Source organism: Cyprinodon variegatus, unplaced genomic scaffold (genome assembly GCF_000732505.1).
Source record: "Cyprinodon variegatus isolate N-32 unplaced genomic scaffold, C_variegatus-1.0 Scaffold843, whole genome shotgun sequence".
NCBI classification, from domain to species: domain Eukaryota; kingdom Metazoa; phylum Chordata; class Actinopteri; order Cyprinodontiformes; family Cyprinodontidae; genus Cyprinodon; species Cyprinodon variegatus.
The window spans coordinates 155,145-171,910 of NW_015151296.1; the positions used below are offsets into that span (position 1 = coordinate 155,145).

Here is a 16,766-nt window from a genome sequence, read left to right on the forward strand (position 1 = left end):
GTCACTTTAATCATTAAAAGAGGAACGGTAAGAAGCAATTTGTGCATTGGTGTAGAACTGAAGCGAGGACGAGGATTGCCAGGTTATAGCTCAGCTTTGGAGAGGAACTAATCTTTCTTAGCTATAAGGTATATATATATATATATATATATATATATATATATGGCTATAAATGCCATATTGAACTACCAGTAAACTTAGTGTAAGCTTTTCCCCATTCTCACCAGACCCGTTAAATTAACAAAAAAACAGCTAAATTATTTTAAGGGGACAGAAAATCCACACAGTTATACTTTCCATTGAATTGTAGCGTCATACCTTCAGTATTGTCCAATGGAAAAATATATACACTTTGTAAAAATGTTAGCGGTGTGCTGACTTTAGTGAGATCCTGTATGTCCAGGTTTAATTTCAGCGGTTGGCAACACGGAGAAATGTGCGCAGCTTCTTCGCTCTCGTCTGCTGCTGAGCTAAAAACTAACTCGGAGTAAAACAGTTCTGCTGTGGTAGATGCGTGCCTTCAGAAGTGGCTCCTGTGATGATCCTGTACTGAGATAAAATAGTTCATCATGTGATCGGTAGTGGTGTTACTGCTGCCCTTTATCTGAAGGGGTGCCGCCATTCGCCAGAGCAGCAATACTGATGAACACTAATGGAAACAAAAGCCTTATTTCATTGTACGTTTATTAATTTCTCTTTATTTTACTCATATGGTATGTATACCCTCTTAGTCTATGTACAATATAACCAACTATTTTTGTAGATGTTTGTATTCAGTTTGCTTTTTTTTTTAAGCTGTATTTTGTTTTCTGTCTGTAGCCGGCTGCTATCTGATGTAAAGTACATTTGTACAAGTGAACCTTAAAACAATCCAGGGATGAAGGGTGGAAGCGTTACATTCTACTATTGAACAGAACTATGCATTAGACAGTTTGTTTGTATTTACATTGGAATCTAAGCCATGTCTTTTACTAATAAACTCTATTCAAACTTACAGAAGACGTTTTTTTTTTATCTAAAACTTCTTAAAATTCACAGCCATCTTATTCGCTCCGGGATGAGATGAGTGAGTGACAGAAAATATCTGTTTCCAGGACAGTTTCTAAATGGTGAAAACAAGCCTTCTCCAGGCCTTACAACAGACCCATAAGGAGCAGGAATATTCCATTACACACAGTGCTGCTCCCTCGAAGAAGCCGCTACAAATCAGGCTGCTCTAAATGCCTTGTCCAGATGGTGCAATTCGCTCCATAACCACCAGGTGGAGGAGGTGGTTCTGCTCTGCCGTCAGAAAGGGCCTGAAGAGAGAAAAAACAAAACATGTGATCAATATGGAAAATTACTAAAAAGCCAGAGAATATTTCACTCTGCTCGTCACATGATGGAAAACGGACATTTCTCAACACTCACCACAGCTCAGTCTGCAAGGACTTCAGGGACTCTGTGTCTTTCTCCTGACACGCCATCTGCAGAACAGATCCGTCAGAACCAGGACTAATAAAAACACAACTACAGATTCAAACGGCCTTGTTAACGTTGCAGATTTCTTTTTAAAGCCTCATAACATAAGCTCAGGCAGCAAAACAAGAAGGCATAAACCCTCCCCTTTTATTAAAGGTATTTTACATACAAACACACCTAACAGCAGTAGTTATACCACTTGAAGGCCTCCACTTATTGCACGTTTAAAACTTCAATGCACACAGCAGTGCATAAAATAAAGCATAGCTTATAATATTTTAAATATTTACATCTGAAAGGTTTTCAGTTCTCTAATAAACTCTTTGTATAACAGCATGAACATTTATCTAAAAATAAGCTTCAAGCCTTTAGAAGTATGCCAGCTCTGCAGGTCTAAATAAAAGTTGACTTTTCTTCTACGTGAAATCAGGTAAGGTGGGTTTCAGAGCATCAGTTAACATGTGGGTCCAGTTCTGTTCTAAAACTCTCCACTAGATATAAGCACTGGGTCGATTTAACGCTAATATGCATTGAAGTTGTAGGTCTGCTGTGAGCTTAGTACCTTTATCCAGCTGGAAAGTGAACATGTGGCTGTCAATGCCACTGATTTTTAGATGTAAAAATGAGGGGAAACATGTTTTATATTACTTCCACTTCACTATCATGTGTTACCTTGTGGGAAGCCATCACAGAAAACATAGAGAAAATACTTTGTGGTTGAAAAACGACACATTTCAACACTTTGAACAGCAAAACGTGAGAACTTGAAAGCTGCAGTTAAAAAGTCTAACAGCACTGACACAGATGCCAAGTAGGGAAGAGTAAGAATGCGGCAAAAAGGACAAAAAACACAATGCAACTGAATCATTAATCGCTGTCATGTACAGGCTATGATGAAAAACTGTGCGTGTGAGGCAGAAAAGGTCAGGTAAAAACTCACCACCACAGATTGCAGAAGTAGGAACACATTCTCAGGCAGGAAGGTCACTGAAAGAACAAACAAAGTTCGTATTTACCCCCACCGCCAGTGCAATCCAAATGATTCATGCTCTTAAGTTGGATGGGAACTGAAGTCATTCACTTCCTCCAAAACAGATCAAAGTATTAAGAAGCATCTACCTTGGCTGTGAGGGTCAAACGACTCCCATGCATATCTCTCCAGGGTCTGAGCATGTTCTGGTAGTAACTTCTGAGGTGGAGGCTGCACAGAAAACACAGACCGAGGTGGTGCCATTAAGATTTAATGACCTACAGCTGTTGTTTTTTTAAATGCCTCAAATCCAACGGATTTTATGGTTGCTGAGTTTGACGGTTTATGGTAGCTTTTCTCTAAACCGTTACAGAGTGATCAAAATACGAAATATTCAAGCATTCTGATTAACCAGTTTTCTCCTGTTCCAAACCCAAACACCATTCTATTTTATTGGATTCTATGCAGAACATAACTGTGGTGCGTTGACCCCCAGGTTCCAAATACTCCGCCAGCGCCCGCCCCGCTCACGTACGTCATGTGGAGTACTTGTCCGTCATGTTAATCAGTGAGAGCTGTTCCACATCCACCTCTACTCCTCCCCACGTCCCCGTCCACGTACGTCTTCTGCGTCTGTCACCGTCAAAATACGGAGCCGAGCTATTTTTTGTTCCCCTCCGGTCCGGCTAGATCAAGATCCGCTATTGCAATCACACCAAACAGGAAAAAGAACGTCGAGAAGATCCGGTTTGTCAAATTAAAATATAGTAACGACAGATCGGTAACTAGAAATTATAGCATAATTCTTATATATATATTCAAAAAAACTAACATTGTTTATTTGCAAACTATTGGTTTTTCAACACACCAGGAAGCAGATTTCTCATCTCCATCAAAATATTTATTTTATACCGAGATGCTTAACAGTTTTATCAAATCCAGTCAAAAGAAGCTTCTTATTGCAGGAATGGATGAAGACATGCCGAGTTTGGGAGTAGAGAACAAACAGTTCATAAAAAGGCAGTTTTGGATGATCCTATTTATCCCCGTTACAAAATCTACAACAAGAAGAAAATATTTGGGCAGAAACTGAACATATGCTGGATGCTGATGGGGATTTTTTTTAATGCATCATATTAAATTAAGAGTTCATTTCCACATGTTTTGCTCCTGTTAATTTAATAATATCGCGCATGCTCTCCTCGAGCTCAGAGGAAGTCTGAGTGAAGCAAGATGGGAGGCTGTAGGCTTTGCTTTGGGCAGGAGTTCTGGAGCGCAGCGGAACGGGGCGGTGATGGAGGATGTGGGATTTCAGGGTAAGTGCTTTACAAACAAAACTCTGATCTCTGAAACCCAAACATAAATCAGATGCAACCTTTCTGCCTCCAGAGGCCAAAATTCAGGGGAAAGTTTAATAGATTCTGTAGAAGAATTCAGCTACTAAACAAAGATAAAGGAAGTTCCACGGCTCCAGAAGAGGACAAACTGCTGCCCTCTAAACACCAAGACCTTAATGGAGGAGTGGGCTCATGGTGGGGAGCAGGTCATCACTCTTAGTACGCTTTAACACTTTAGTCAGAAATCTGGTCAAATCAGATCAAGACAGGCCAGGCACATAGTCCTGGATTAGATTGGCCCAGAAAAAAGGTTCAGTCCTAAATCCTGAGAAAATCTGTTTTACAACTTGAGAATAGATAGTTGCTGATGTTTTTCATGCCGAATCACTAAGCTGAATGTATTTTACCAAGAAAAATAGGGAAAAATGTTAGTTTATAGATGTTCAAAGCTAACAGAGAGATTTTCCCAATAGAATCCCTGCTGCAAAAGGTGGTTCTAAAAACAATCGACTCAGGAAGGCTGATGATAAAATAATTTAAACATTATAAAACATAAAAAAAGCATATGTCATTATCCTTTTCCTTCATAAATTTGATCTATCTTCACAAAAACTTTACTTATATATTGTTAAAGAGTTGAAGGTGAGTGAATACTTTCCACAGTGTCTTTCTGTAAAATAAATAATATATTTGTATTTCCAAGCTTACCTCTAGTAACATCAGCAGAAGCACTCTGGATATCTCACATTTTGCCACAATGTCCATAAAGGCACCTTTTTAAACATGAAAACCGAGAAGGAAACTGGTCAGCTTTTTAGTTCAACCTCAGGAAAAGATCAACTTTAGGATGACATAAAACAATGTGACATTGGAAACCAATTTTTGATGTTAAAGGATGAAGTAAAATAAATGAGGGATCCAGATAATAAGCATATCTGCAGCATCTGTGATCAGCGTGATTTGATCGTTTCCTCACCTATAGGGTTTGTGGTGCCTGGCAGCTGCAGCCCTCTCTCCTGACACATCAGCTGCATCTCTGTGAACACTGACAAAGCGCCGTCATAGTCACCTGTAAATTAGAGGAGACAAAGTCGGACATCTGGAATCCAGCCCAGCACGGGGCAACCATGCAATCTCCTCCAAATGAGCAGATCCTACTCACGTGTGATGATTTTACACGTGGCTATTTCCCCCATGGACAGCAGCGCTTCTATGGGCATCTGAGTCTGTAAATCTGCCGCCCTTTGGAAGTGAACAATGGCTTCTCCTGGTCTGTTCATTTCCTGTTGAAGTGCAGAAAAAAAGACCCATGTGCCATTTGGATTAGATAAAACTTACAGCAAACCTAAAAAAACAAAACAAAACAAAAAAAAAACGGGGAAATCAGCTTCATTAATCATCTGAGACAGCTGAAAGCTGTGATCAAACCTTGAGCGCGCTGCCAAGTTCCAAACACAGGCTGGCTGCCATCACAGGCTGGTTCATCTCGATGTACACCTGCAACACATTTTCACGTCAGCTTTCAGTCATAACACAAGAATGCAGTCAGGGAATCTGTTCTGCACGCAGACACTGGCATGTTTTAACGTTTCACTCTAAATATGCTTCTACTGCTGTTACACTGCACACCTTAATGGCAAAACTGTAGCAGTTGAGAGCAGCTTGGAGGTGTTCATCGAAGCCCGCCGCCTGCAGGGCTCGGATCTCCTTCTCAGATAACAGGAAGAGACGAGCAGCTTCGGTCAAGGCCAGAGCTTCTCCAGGAGCATTAAAGAGAGTCTGCTCGCACCTGCAGATAAACCCACTGGGAATGAGGAATAAAAAACAGACAGAGAGACGCCAGCTTTTCTCTGGCTCCTCAGCCTGGCTGTAGCTTTAGCCTCACATACAGTACATGACACTGTGCTGCTGCCATGTTTAATAACACAAAACTAACATTTCAGCCTGTGACCCCAAAAATAACCGTGCCACAGACTGGAGACCCCATTAAATGCATATAGCTGTTTCAATCAATAAAATTTATAATATAAATATATCTTTTAAATAACATTTAACTGATATTTTTATATTTTAAAGTATGTAATGGATCATTTAACTATTATGCATTTTATTATTTAATTGTAAATCTAATATCTAAATGACGAATAAGACAAATAGATAATTTATATATATATGAACATATATAATTTAGTCATTTGATTTATTATTTTACATTCATTTTTGTAAATTAATTTGTTATATGAATAAATACATTTTAAAATAACATGAATCATTTGATTTATAACTTTGAAGTTATTTTTATTGATTTATTTTCATGTTTAACTATTTAACTGTACTGTAGCTATTAGATAAATAACTTAATATGTAGATTACTTTAAATAACATTTAGTTGTTTTAATTTATTAATGTAACCTTTTCATTATTTGAGGATTTTTCTTATTTGCATTTTATAAATTCATGGTACATCTAATATTAAAATCACATGTTCAATAAATAAAGCATTTCTAAAAGAACATTTAATAGCTAAAGTTATAATTTTAATTATTATCTGAATTATTTAATGGGAAACTTAATTGTGCATGTTATTATTTCATGGTATATCTAATATTTGAATCCTCTTTTTAGATAAGTAACATTTACATTTATTATTTCTAGGTAAATTCCTTTCATTGGAAATTCACATTTGCAATTTTTTAAGATCTATTTTGGCCCTCCATGTACCCTTAGGGATGACATCACATTGATTGTGAAAACCTTCTTACAACCCCTACTTTGGGAACCCTTTCTTTAGACTATTTCCATATTTGAATAGAAAAAAAATTAAAAATTAATTAAACCTAGAGGAAGATATTTAACATGCTTCATCTGGCAGCACTCTGGTGCTTCCGCTGCCATATTTGTTTCCACTTGTTTTCAAACTTGGAAACAAAGTCCAGCGGATTGTGTTTTTTCACACAGTAACTCAGATTTGGCCAAAGATTGGAGCCAAACTCAGCTGACTGACATTTAATAAGGCAGAGATTCAGAAAGGGACACATGTTACTGCAGACAGACATATTTATACAGTAACAAAATCATGGAGGGATTATTGAAGAACATGATGACAACAGGGTGAAGAGACCATAAAGAGCATCACTGCATGTTATCTCTGCATGAAATCCATTTTACAATCATCACAGTTTTGTTTTTTTTCCAAACATGTTAACCCCTTCACTCAGTCATGTTATTCATATGAGACTAAGCTGCATGAACCCCCCCTCCCAGCGTGCACTCACCGAGCCATGGCCAGGTTACAGAACGCAGCATACTGAAGGCAGTCCTGCTGCTTCAGCTCCTTCGCCAGCTGACCTGGAAGCACAGAGGCAGAAGAAAGACACAGATGAACTGGAAAACAGTGAAACTGCTCTAAAAGCAGCTGCTGCCTGTTATCACAGGGGCAGAACGAGTCACAGCGCCGCCGGCGTCCTGTTTAGACAGTTATCACCCAAACAGCGGCATTAGAGAGAGGTAGTGGGAATCAATGAGAGCTTCTGCAGAACCACAGACAGACACAAAAAAAACAACCAGAATAAACTTCTATCTGATCGTGTTGGAAATGCTTTCCTTGTACTATTAAGCCATTATCAGTCTTCATTCAACATAAACTAACCTGCTTTGTTTTTGTTTTTCTAATAGCTGTAGCTTCAAGTCTTATTTTAACTCCCATTTTCCAGTTAAAACATGATGAGTTTAGTCCTTTGGGGTCATGTTTTGTTTATTTTTTTTTTTGTTTGTTTTATTTTAGTTGGGCATCTTCTAAGGACTTTTCCCTAAATCCTGTCAGGTTAACTTGAAACATTGGCTGCTGTGTTAGTTGTCATTTTCAGGGATCTCCCAATCCGATGTTGATATCGGAAATCGAATGAATATAGTGATATCTAGCGGCTTGGATCTGACATCTCCAGTATAAGCAGCTAATAGAAACCTTCTGCTTTTGTTTGTAGTTTATGTAACCCATTCAAATTTTAATGGATCAGTTGTTCTCATATTTATTGTTGTTGATTTTTGTTCTCTGTTTGACAAATTTAACCTGATTCAGCTTTTTGGAAAATTCTAAACCATGAAAGAAGAAATACAAATATGCATGACTTGTACTAATATCATATTAGGTCAATGTATAAATCTGCAGCAACGTATCTTAGAAATGAAAAAGTCATATCAGGACATCACCAGGAATTATTTCCATCATCGACTTAAAAGCTACAGTAATGAAATATGCTCTAATCAATAACAACCACAGGTAAAGCACATGTCCCTCAAGTGTTTAGGTTTGATCATAATTTATATTAAATAACAAGATTAAACTAGATCAGATCAGCATTAGAATCCCAATAAACTGAAATAAGGTGATATAAAAAGACAATACTGCAAAATAATATGTGATTTCTTTTTAAAATTCATGACTATTAACTTTGATAACTATTTCAAAATACTGTGCCAACACCTTAAGAAAGTTACCAGAATATGAAACAACTAGTTTAGATGTAGGGAATGGAGCTGGGCTGGGAGAAGATGGTAGTAAGTGGTTACAAAATGAATTTCCTATCTGTAATATTGGTATATGAACTTTGGGGTTATTTTGGTTTTTTTTTAGCTACACATGTTTTTTTAATCATTGTTAAATTCACTGGTCATATCTTACACCATCGTCTGGCATTAGATAAAACAGAACACAGCTGAGTTTTGTAATGTCGCCAATTTAAACAAGTATCCAAGGACACTAATTATGACATTATGGTCCAAAGATCTACAGAAAACTTTGGATTTAACCGCTGCTATATGCTCCTTTAGATTTATGGACACTAAAGGCCTGATTATCAAACTTTTGGGTGTATTATTAGAATATACCAACCTGTTTGAAAGAATAGAGCAGATCTTAGGCAGTGTGTGCAAACTTTTGATTGTGCAAACGCCTTCATAAACATGCAGATCATATCGTTATGAGCAAAGCATGGAAAATATTAAGCACATGATATGCTCATACTTTACAAGTTGTAAGTAACTACTTGCAGCCTGTAAAGCGGTGGTAAGTAGTTACTCTCGGTTTGGCTGTTTACCCAACTAGTTGCGGCATCATTTCAGGTGAACCTGTCATTTTTGTAGGTCACCTCTTGCAGCACGGGTCATTTTTTGAGCTATTTCTTTGGAATCCATCAAGACCAGGCCCAAACCAGTCAAATCTTTACCATAACATCCATTATTATTTCACCTCTGCTGAACAACGTAGTTGAACCATCTTGACCTCAAATATTGTTGAGGGATTGATTCTAGAGAAACAGCAACACCCATTAAATTGGATGAGTCAGAAGTTTGCCAAACTGTTCTGCATGGTTTAATTGCTGCTAATTTTAGCTTTCACAGTCGCTGTTATTAAAGAACAGGTAGCCAGAGATAAATCTGTCCCTGACACTTACATCCTGGGAGAACGTCTGCAGTCTCTCAGGATGTAAACAAATAAATGCCACTATAAGCGTTCTTGTCAGGCTGTTTCAGGTAACTGCTCCACTGGAGCCGTTACAGCCTCTTGATGAACATCTTTGATTGCCCAGGAGAAATCTTAGGAAACGCTGGACAGATTTAAATAACTCAGTGATTCATAATCGTTTGTAGAATTTATTTTGTTTTGTTCAAAAATTGTTCACCACTTATATATCTTAATTTCAGTAGTTTTATGTTCTTACGAAATGCATCTTGTGTTCCAACGATTTAGACAAACGTTATAAAAGACAGACCCAACTTAAAAGGACTGGTTTTATGAACGATGACCAATGTAAAATCAGATTGATATGTCATTTAAAGTTAGTCTGATGGGTTCGTGATATTTATTTCCTACTTTTAAATCCATCCATACATAATCCTGAAGCTGGTAATCGATCAACTCACCAAACTGCTCGCTGGCTTCAGCAACATTGGGCTTTCGGAGGAAGCGTCTGCAAGGATAAAACACAAACCTTTCAGCATTGATCTAATATAATATTTTAGAGACAGCATGTTGGCTTCAGGCTTAAATGGAACACCAGAATTGTTTAGATAGAAGATATCTGTTGGATTGAAGCCTTCTGTGTTTGAAGTTTAATATTTGACCTGCATTGTTAGACTGGGTGTACATCTGACAGCAATGTATGCTTAGGGATAAAAGATGGCTACATAAAAACGACAATATCAGTGAACACAACAAAATTAAAAAGTGGTTCAATTGAGTTCATAGTTTACACTAGTATTGCACCGATGGAGATCAGTGCAATACAGTTAATTTACCTAAAAAATAACCTATCATACCCAAAATAATAAACTTTACACAATGTTGGAACTACAGCTCAGAAAGAGAAGAGGGGAAATACTAGGATATAGGACAGCAGATGATTTCAAAATTATGTCATTTTCTATTAATGTGAAGCTTTACAAAAAAAATTAAAACAATCCACTGGACTTGGTTTCCAAGTTTGAAGATGTTTTGCTTCCCATCCAGGAAGGTTTTTCAATTCAGAATGTCAGGAATAGCGTTGAGAACAAGGTTTTATACAGTAGCTCAACAAAGGCTTGTTTTTGATTTGAAAACATGCAAATTGGAACAGAATGGAGGTAGTTCAGTTTCTTTTGTTAGACTGCAATACCCCATACCCATGTAAGTGTCTAAAAGGTTGGTCACAGGCACATTAATGTGAAGCCTTTACTGTGATCCAACTTAACTATGTCCTTCATCGAAATACTAATCAAATATTTTTTTTGATTAATCGAATAGTCGATTTTTTATTAAATTAAACCAGGTAAAACTAAAACTTTTCCACTTTAGGAGTCCTGGATAGAGCATATTGACTGACAAAAACTTTTTTTTTAATCTTAGATGCAAAATATAACATATTTTATTAAAATCTTGGTATAATTACTGCTCTAAGTGGGTTGCTGTGTCAGCTAAAGGCATGTTTTAGTGTCTCTATACTCGAATACTAATTGATTACTAAATTAGTTGTTGATTATTTCAATAATCGATTAATCAAGATTAATCCAAATAACTGTTTCCGCCCCATTACCAACCAGTTTATTTTCTCAAGCTAGAATTGTTGTTTCCAAAACAAGAAATAAAGGGATTGCTGATGTGTTTGTTTGTACATGACAGTGATAGTGAAGCAGAGAGGCACAGCTACGCTGTAGTAGCATTTTGATGTTGTCCAAAGGGTACACAAGTATAAAACATTGGTAATCTGCTAGAACGGTAATACTGATATCTAGTGATGTTATGAGATGAGCCGAGACTTCGAGGCGTGTGTCGAGTACTGGAGGGGGCGTTTCCGAGAGGCGTGTATCGAGGCTTGCTTCATTTGGTGGTGGAGCCAAAATAGATGGCGTCCGAAGCCTCACTACCCCTCCATACCACGTGACTGCTTAAGGAAGTGGTTCAGCTTGCCCCGAACTTTGGCAGGCATTTAAACAGCCTCAGTATTCAGTCAAGATGTGGGACTTTGTAGGAGAGTTGGATAGAATTTGTTTATATTCTAAGAATAGATTGGTGCTTTTTCCAACAATTAGTTGGTTAGATTAAACAATGTAATTATCAAAATCTGAATAAAGCACTGATGTAATGGATTCTAAGTAATATTGCTTTTTGTAGATATGTCAGCTACTTAGTGGTTTAAGCTGTACGTGATGGACTTTCAATCTGTGGGATGTTGATTCAAGATCCCTTAGACCTTTAAAAGTTTTGATAAAACACATCTAGTATTTTGGCTAATATGACTAATATGCATTCCTTGCCCTAGATTGGTAAAAAAACACAAAATATTGATGTGTTGGTTTAGCCAAAATATTGGTTGAACACATAACTTCCAACCAGATTAAAACCACAAACTGTGGGAAAACTATTATATTTAAATTAAAATGACTAACACCTTTCATTTTGCTCATCATTGCCCAATTTGCATGAACACTTTCCCTGTCTGCATGAGCTTATTTCACTAAAATGGCAGAAAAACTGTGTACCTAAAATTATTGTTCTCTTCTAAGACGTTTTACATAAAAAAAAAATTCTAAAGATTTTATTACACAGACAGAACATTAACAATTCCAAATGAACTTATAAGGGGGTAAAAAAATACAAAAAAAACAAGAAAGATGATATTGCAAAGGATCTCTTACATTACTAACTGTAGTTCTGCTGTCCACCAGTAGGTGGTGACATGTTCACATGGAGACTCATGAACTGTGGGGATCATTGAAGCACTTCGGCCAAACGGTTCAATGCCTCATGAGGCTTCATCTCGCCATCAATACTGATTTCCCACATAGATATCAGCCGACAATTTAAAGCGACTAATAAAAAATAAAATTCTCTTACACCATTTTTTTTTGTTTGCCTCTTAGATGTGAACAAACAAAAAGAAATTATTGTAGAAAACTTGAAGGAACAGATTGGAGAGCAGATCTATTTTTCTTCTAGCTAATTTAACCATTTAAAGCCCGAATAAAACAAAACAGAAAATTACTTTTTTTTTGTTTGAAGTCCTTATTTGGCCTTTTACAAAATATGTAAAAAGAAAAAACAGAAATAATTTATTACTATGCCATAAGTCGAGATTATTTTTATTGTAGTCTTCTGCCCTCTGTTATCACGTATATCTGATTGTGTAAAATAGGATTTTGAGCAAAGTTTTTACCATTAAATCATGAAAAAGGTGTCAGACGCAAAACATTTCAGAAACCGTATGTATCAAATATGATACATTTGGCATTACAGGGTTAATAACTCACTAATTCTCAAAAGGAGTATCAATAAATGCTTAAAAGTTAAAATAAATTATGAAACCACTGTTCCATGCTAAGAAACATTCAAAAGGCTTAAAGTTTAGACCAAAATAAATATAATATAGTTAATAAATCCAAATATTATTTGAATACAACTTTAGAAACAGTGTTGCTTTAGCTATTCAATCACTCTCGTTCTAAATATTACAGTTGTTCAGTAAAGATCAAAGCATGGGTCAGATCAACATTATTCTTTGTGGTTTTACACCTTGATTTAAATAAACTCTGCATTTGCCCTGCTGATGGATGCATTTCCACTGATTCATACCACATCCACTTCAATCATAATCAATTCGGCTAATACTAACGAATAATGCTAAAGCTTACTAAACTAAATGCACAGGCGGACAAAGATATATACATTATAAACTCGGCTGCAAACATTATACACACAACGATATTATAAAAATAAGCTTAAAAATCACAGAGAGAAAAAAGCGACCGCTAGCCTTCTACTATTAGCATTAGCTTTGATGCTATTAATGGAAGTTAGGATTATAAATGATGATGCCCTTAACGTTATCTAATCGTTCCACTCGATATGTTTAAAACATTAAACAAATGTCTTACTGACTTCTTTAATTTGTTTGACACAGCTCGGTATCTCGCCAGAAAATCGCCTTCCGCAGCCATGGTCAAAACAGCTAAACAAACCCAACCAGGAAATTATTTTTGAAGCCGCTTTCCCATTGGCTTACTGATGGTCACTTCATTGTCATTGGCTGGTGTCTGTCTACGTAGCGCGTCTCCGGAGAGGAAATGCCCAAATATGGAGTTATCAAACTGGCGTACCTAAACAGCAGGCAATGGTGTTACTGCCCCCATAGCAAAATTACTTTTACTATTAACCTTTTCAGCTATTTATGCGCTTTTATTGTTGTGGTTACAGAGGCTGTTATTATCATATAAAATCAAACTATCATTTATATTAACCCTGTTATACTAAACACAAATCTAATTCATTTTTGTTTTTAATTAATGAAAGAAGAAAATTAGATTAGATTAGATTAGATGAGCTTTATTGATCTCACAGCGGAGAAATTCACTGGTCACATATTGGCATATAGAAGTCAAAGAAGGTGCAAACAAGGAGGAAAAAGGTGCATTAAGAATAAACAATAAACAATATATATATACTGTATATCCAGGTATATACAGTATATCAAGGTAAATAAGGATTAATATAAAATAATATAGTAATAAAAATAATAAGTAGAAAAAGTAGATTAGTAGAAAATGTAATACATAGAAGAATTGTTCTCTACGTATCACCTTTTCTGATGTTCTTTTTCCAAGTACTTAGATTAAAAACTTTAAAAAACTATTTTATGATAGATAGATAGATAGATAGATAGATAGATAGATAGATAGATAGATAGATAGATAGATAGAATAGTGTTATGAAAAAGTTTCTTTTTTAAAATTCCCCAGGTTCATCTGACCACATGTCTCTGTTTCATCTCCCCCTTATTTAGTTCTTTATTTTTGCTCTTCAGATTTACCCTGCTGACGTATGTATTTGAATGAATTTAATATTTTTTTTAAATAAGTGATACCGAAACCAAAGCTTATCACAACAGGCTCTGAAAATCATTAGATGTCTAATGCTTTGCCTTTCTCGTCAATGAGAAGCTGATGATTTCTTAACTTCCTCTGTATCTTTAGCTGTTTTAGCACATTCATCTCTACAAATATTACAAATTAATCAAATCTTTCTATTTCTGACATTTATAGGCCCTGTCAGAATCATCAGCTCCAATGTTCTCCCCGTATGTGTTTACCTGATGTCATGCAGGCTGCTTCATTTCAGTCTTGAATGATAGAAAGGCTCTCAAAAATCTGACCTGTAAAATCTGTAAAATGATAGCAAATGTGTGCTATAATTTACTGTCAAAATTATTGTTGCTACTAAGCTGTTGAACATTCACCTGAACAAGACAATGTTCACAAGTTTTGGAACATGTTCACTTAGAGTTGATTAATTGCAATTTCACCACCCAAAATAAAATCGTTAGGCCTGTTTCAAAATGGAACTATTACATTGAACCTTTGCTGTTGATTGATTGTATCAATATTCTTCTTCCCATGGACTTGATCCTGACTATAGAAGGCTTGAGAAGATTTTTCTTCGTTTTTTTTTTTTTTTTTTCTGGGAGACTGCCAGTCATCTTGTTTTTTTTTTATAAACTGTCTGCCCTTTAGAATCCAGTATAGTGAGTAAGATAAAACAGTTCAATGCAATGGATTTCTATTGGTGCAGGTTTTGATTAGCTACCTACCACATAAGGACTTTAAAAGACATGGTTATACAGCACACAAACAACATCTGAGTTTTTCCAAATTGAAAATAAATCAGTAAGTGATACATCTGTAATTCATTCAGTAACATTTATTTCATTCCCTTCTTCCATGTATTCCAGTGTGACACAAACTCTGGTTATTTCATCATTAAAACACTGAGCTTTCAATTATTTAGTATTTTAATCCCTTAAACTGTGTTATTATAATACTTGTTGAAGAGACTATTTCAATTTCATTTTTCTCTTTCCTTGAATTAGCTTCAGATGTTTCTCTCATTTGTTTAATTTAAAAGTTCTCATAAACAGACTCAAATATGCCTTCGTCCTGGTTTTCAGCGTTTTGTTCCCCCTGTGGAAGCAGAGCAGAAGACAGGCCGGTTATGGGATTTCCTTTAGCATTAAATCTTTTTATTTGTGATATCAGGAATATTAGATTTTCTAACCACTTGTGAGAGTTCAGCTTCTGAGGTTTTAGTTTCCGTTTCCTTGTTGTCACTATTGGCAGCTGAGCAATCCAGCACTTCATAAATGGACCTGGTCCGAGGCTCTAAACTCTGTAAGGGTTCAAGAAATATCAACCAGAAGGAACTCATAAGTATTTCAGATGGGGAACCAAAAGAGAATAGTAGAAGAGAAGATAATGCTTACAGCATAAAAAGAAGAAGACTGAGCGGCTGACATGTCCATGCAGTCTTCCTCTTTTTCTGTCTCCTTCCCGTCTTCTCTGCTCTCCTTTTGTTTTCTACTCGTGTCCAGAGATTCAGAGCTCGGCTCTTTCTAGGAACATGCACACATATTTAGAAAGAAACTTAACAGACACGGGTTAACAAAAAAATTCTAGATTGTTTTGGTTACAGTGCCAGACATCAACCTTTTCATGGCCATAAATTAAATTCAAGTTGGACTTCTAATGATTTATTTTACTTTGTTTTTCAGGTCACATGTTTATAGAACAAATGTTTATAGTCAAGACCACAGCAACTCAGACCATTGAATACCGAGACAAAGCCAAGACCTTTAGAGGCTGAGGCCAAGACCTTATGCATTCTTGACCTCAGCCTGTCAAGGTATTACACTTCTTGGTCTCAGTTGGTGTGATCTTGACTACAACACTAAGTGCAACAGATCATATACATTAAAACTGAGGTCTCCAACAGGAGGTCCGTGACCGCTAGGGGGTCCATGGAGGCACTGCATGGGGGTCCGGAAGTTTTGGTTGATTAGACTTTTTTTTTTATTCCCCCCTGCAATTTTTTTCCTCTAATTGAAATGTCTTTAAATAAACATTAACATGAATTCAACACACTGTAGTAAACAGATAAATGGAGGCAGAAGATGTCTTTCAGTCATCAATGCACACATTATATCTATTATAACTTTCTGCTAACTGTCAATAAAATAAAGTTTAATGAAATCTGTAAAAAAGAAGAACCAATAGAAAAAATTTGTTTATAATTCAAAGTATTTATAAAGGTAAATGGTTAGTTCAAACAGTACTTTGAATGTGGCATATTTTATATATATATATATATATATATATATATATATATATATATATATATATATATATATATATAGATATATATATATCTATATATATATACAGCAGGGCCAAAAAGTATTTAGTCAGCCACTAATAGTGCAAGTTCTCCAACTTAAAAAGATGAGAGAGGCCGGTAATTTTCATCATAAATATACCTCAACTATGAGAGACAAAATGAGAAAAAAATCCAGAAAATCACATTGTCTGATTTTTAAAGAATTTATTTGCAAAATATGGTGGAAAATAAGTATTTGGTCAATAACAAAAGTTCATCTCAATACTTTGTTTTATACCCTTTGTTGGCAATGACAGAGATC

General features: G+C 36.0%; 2 protein-coding genes across 2 annotated transcripts in view; both read right to left on the reverse strand.

Annotated features, from left to right (window-relative positions):
* Positions 1-770: 770 nt before the first annotated feature.
* LOC107099167 (factor VIII intron 22 protein-like) lies at positions 771-13,286 on the reverse strand. Its single transcript, XM_015397187.1, has 12 exons — positions 13,181-13,286; positions 9,691-9,737; positions 7,044-7,116; positions 5,398-5,557; positions 5,197-5,265; positions 4,931-5,051; positions 4,745-4,837; positions 4,477-4,541; positions 2,581-2,662; positions 2,402-2,448; positions 1,411-1,466; positions 771-1,298 (listed from the first exon to the last, which is right to left on the reverse strand). The coding sequence occupies exons 1-12, from the start codon at positions 13,237-13,239 to the stop codon at positions 1,217-1,219; spliced, it is 954 nt and encodes a 317-aa protein (XP_015252673.1). The 5' UTR covers positions 13,240-13,286; the 3' UTR covers positions 771-1,216.
* Positions 13,287-15,010: 1,724 nt separating this feature from the next.
* LOC107099164 overlaps positions 15,011-16,766 on the reverse strand; it is an 11,911-nt gene continuing 10,155 nt past the window's right edge. Inside the window, exons 4-6 of the mRNA XM_015397182.1 lie at positions 15,555-15,683; positions 15,350-15,460; positions 15,011-15,255 (exon numbers count right to left, since the gene is read on the reverse strand). Coding sequence (XP_015252668.1) covers positions 15,193-15,255; positions 15,350-15,460; positions 15,555-15,683 — 303 coding nt within the window. The 3' untranslated portion in view covers positions 15,011-15,192. The remainder of the gene's footprint in view (positions 15,256-15,349; positions 15,461-15,554; positions 15,684-16,766) is intronic.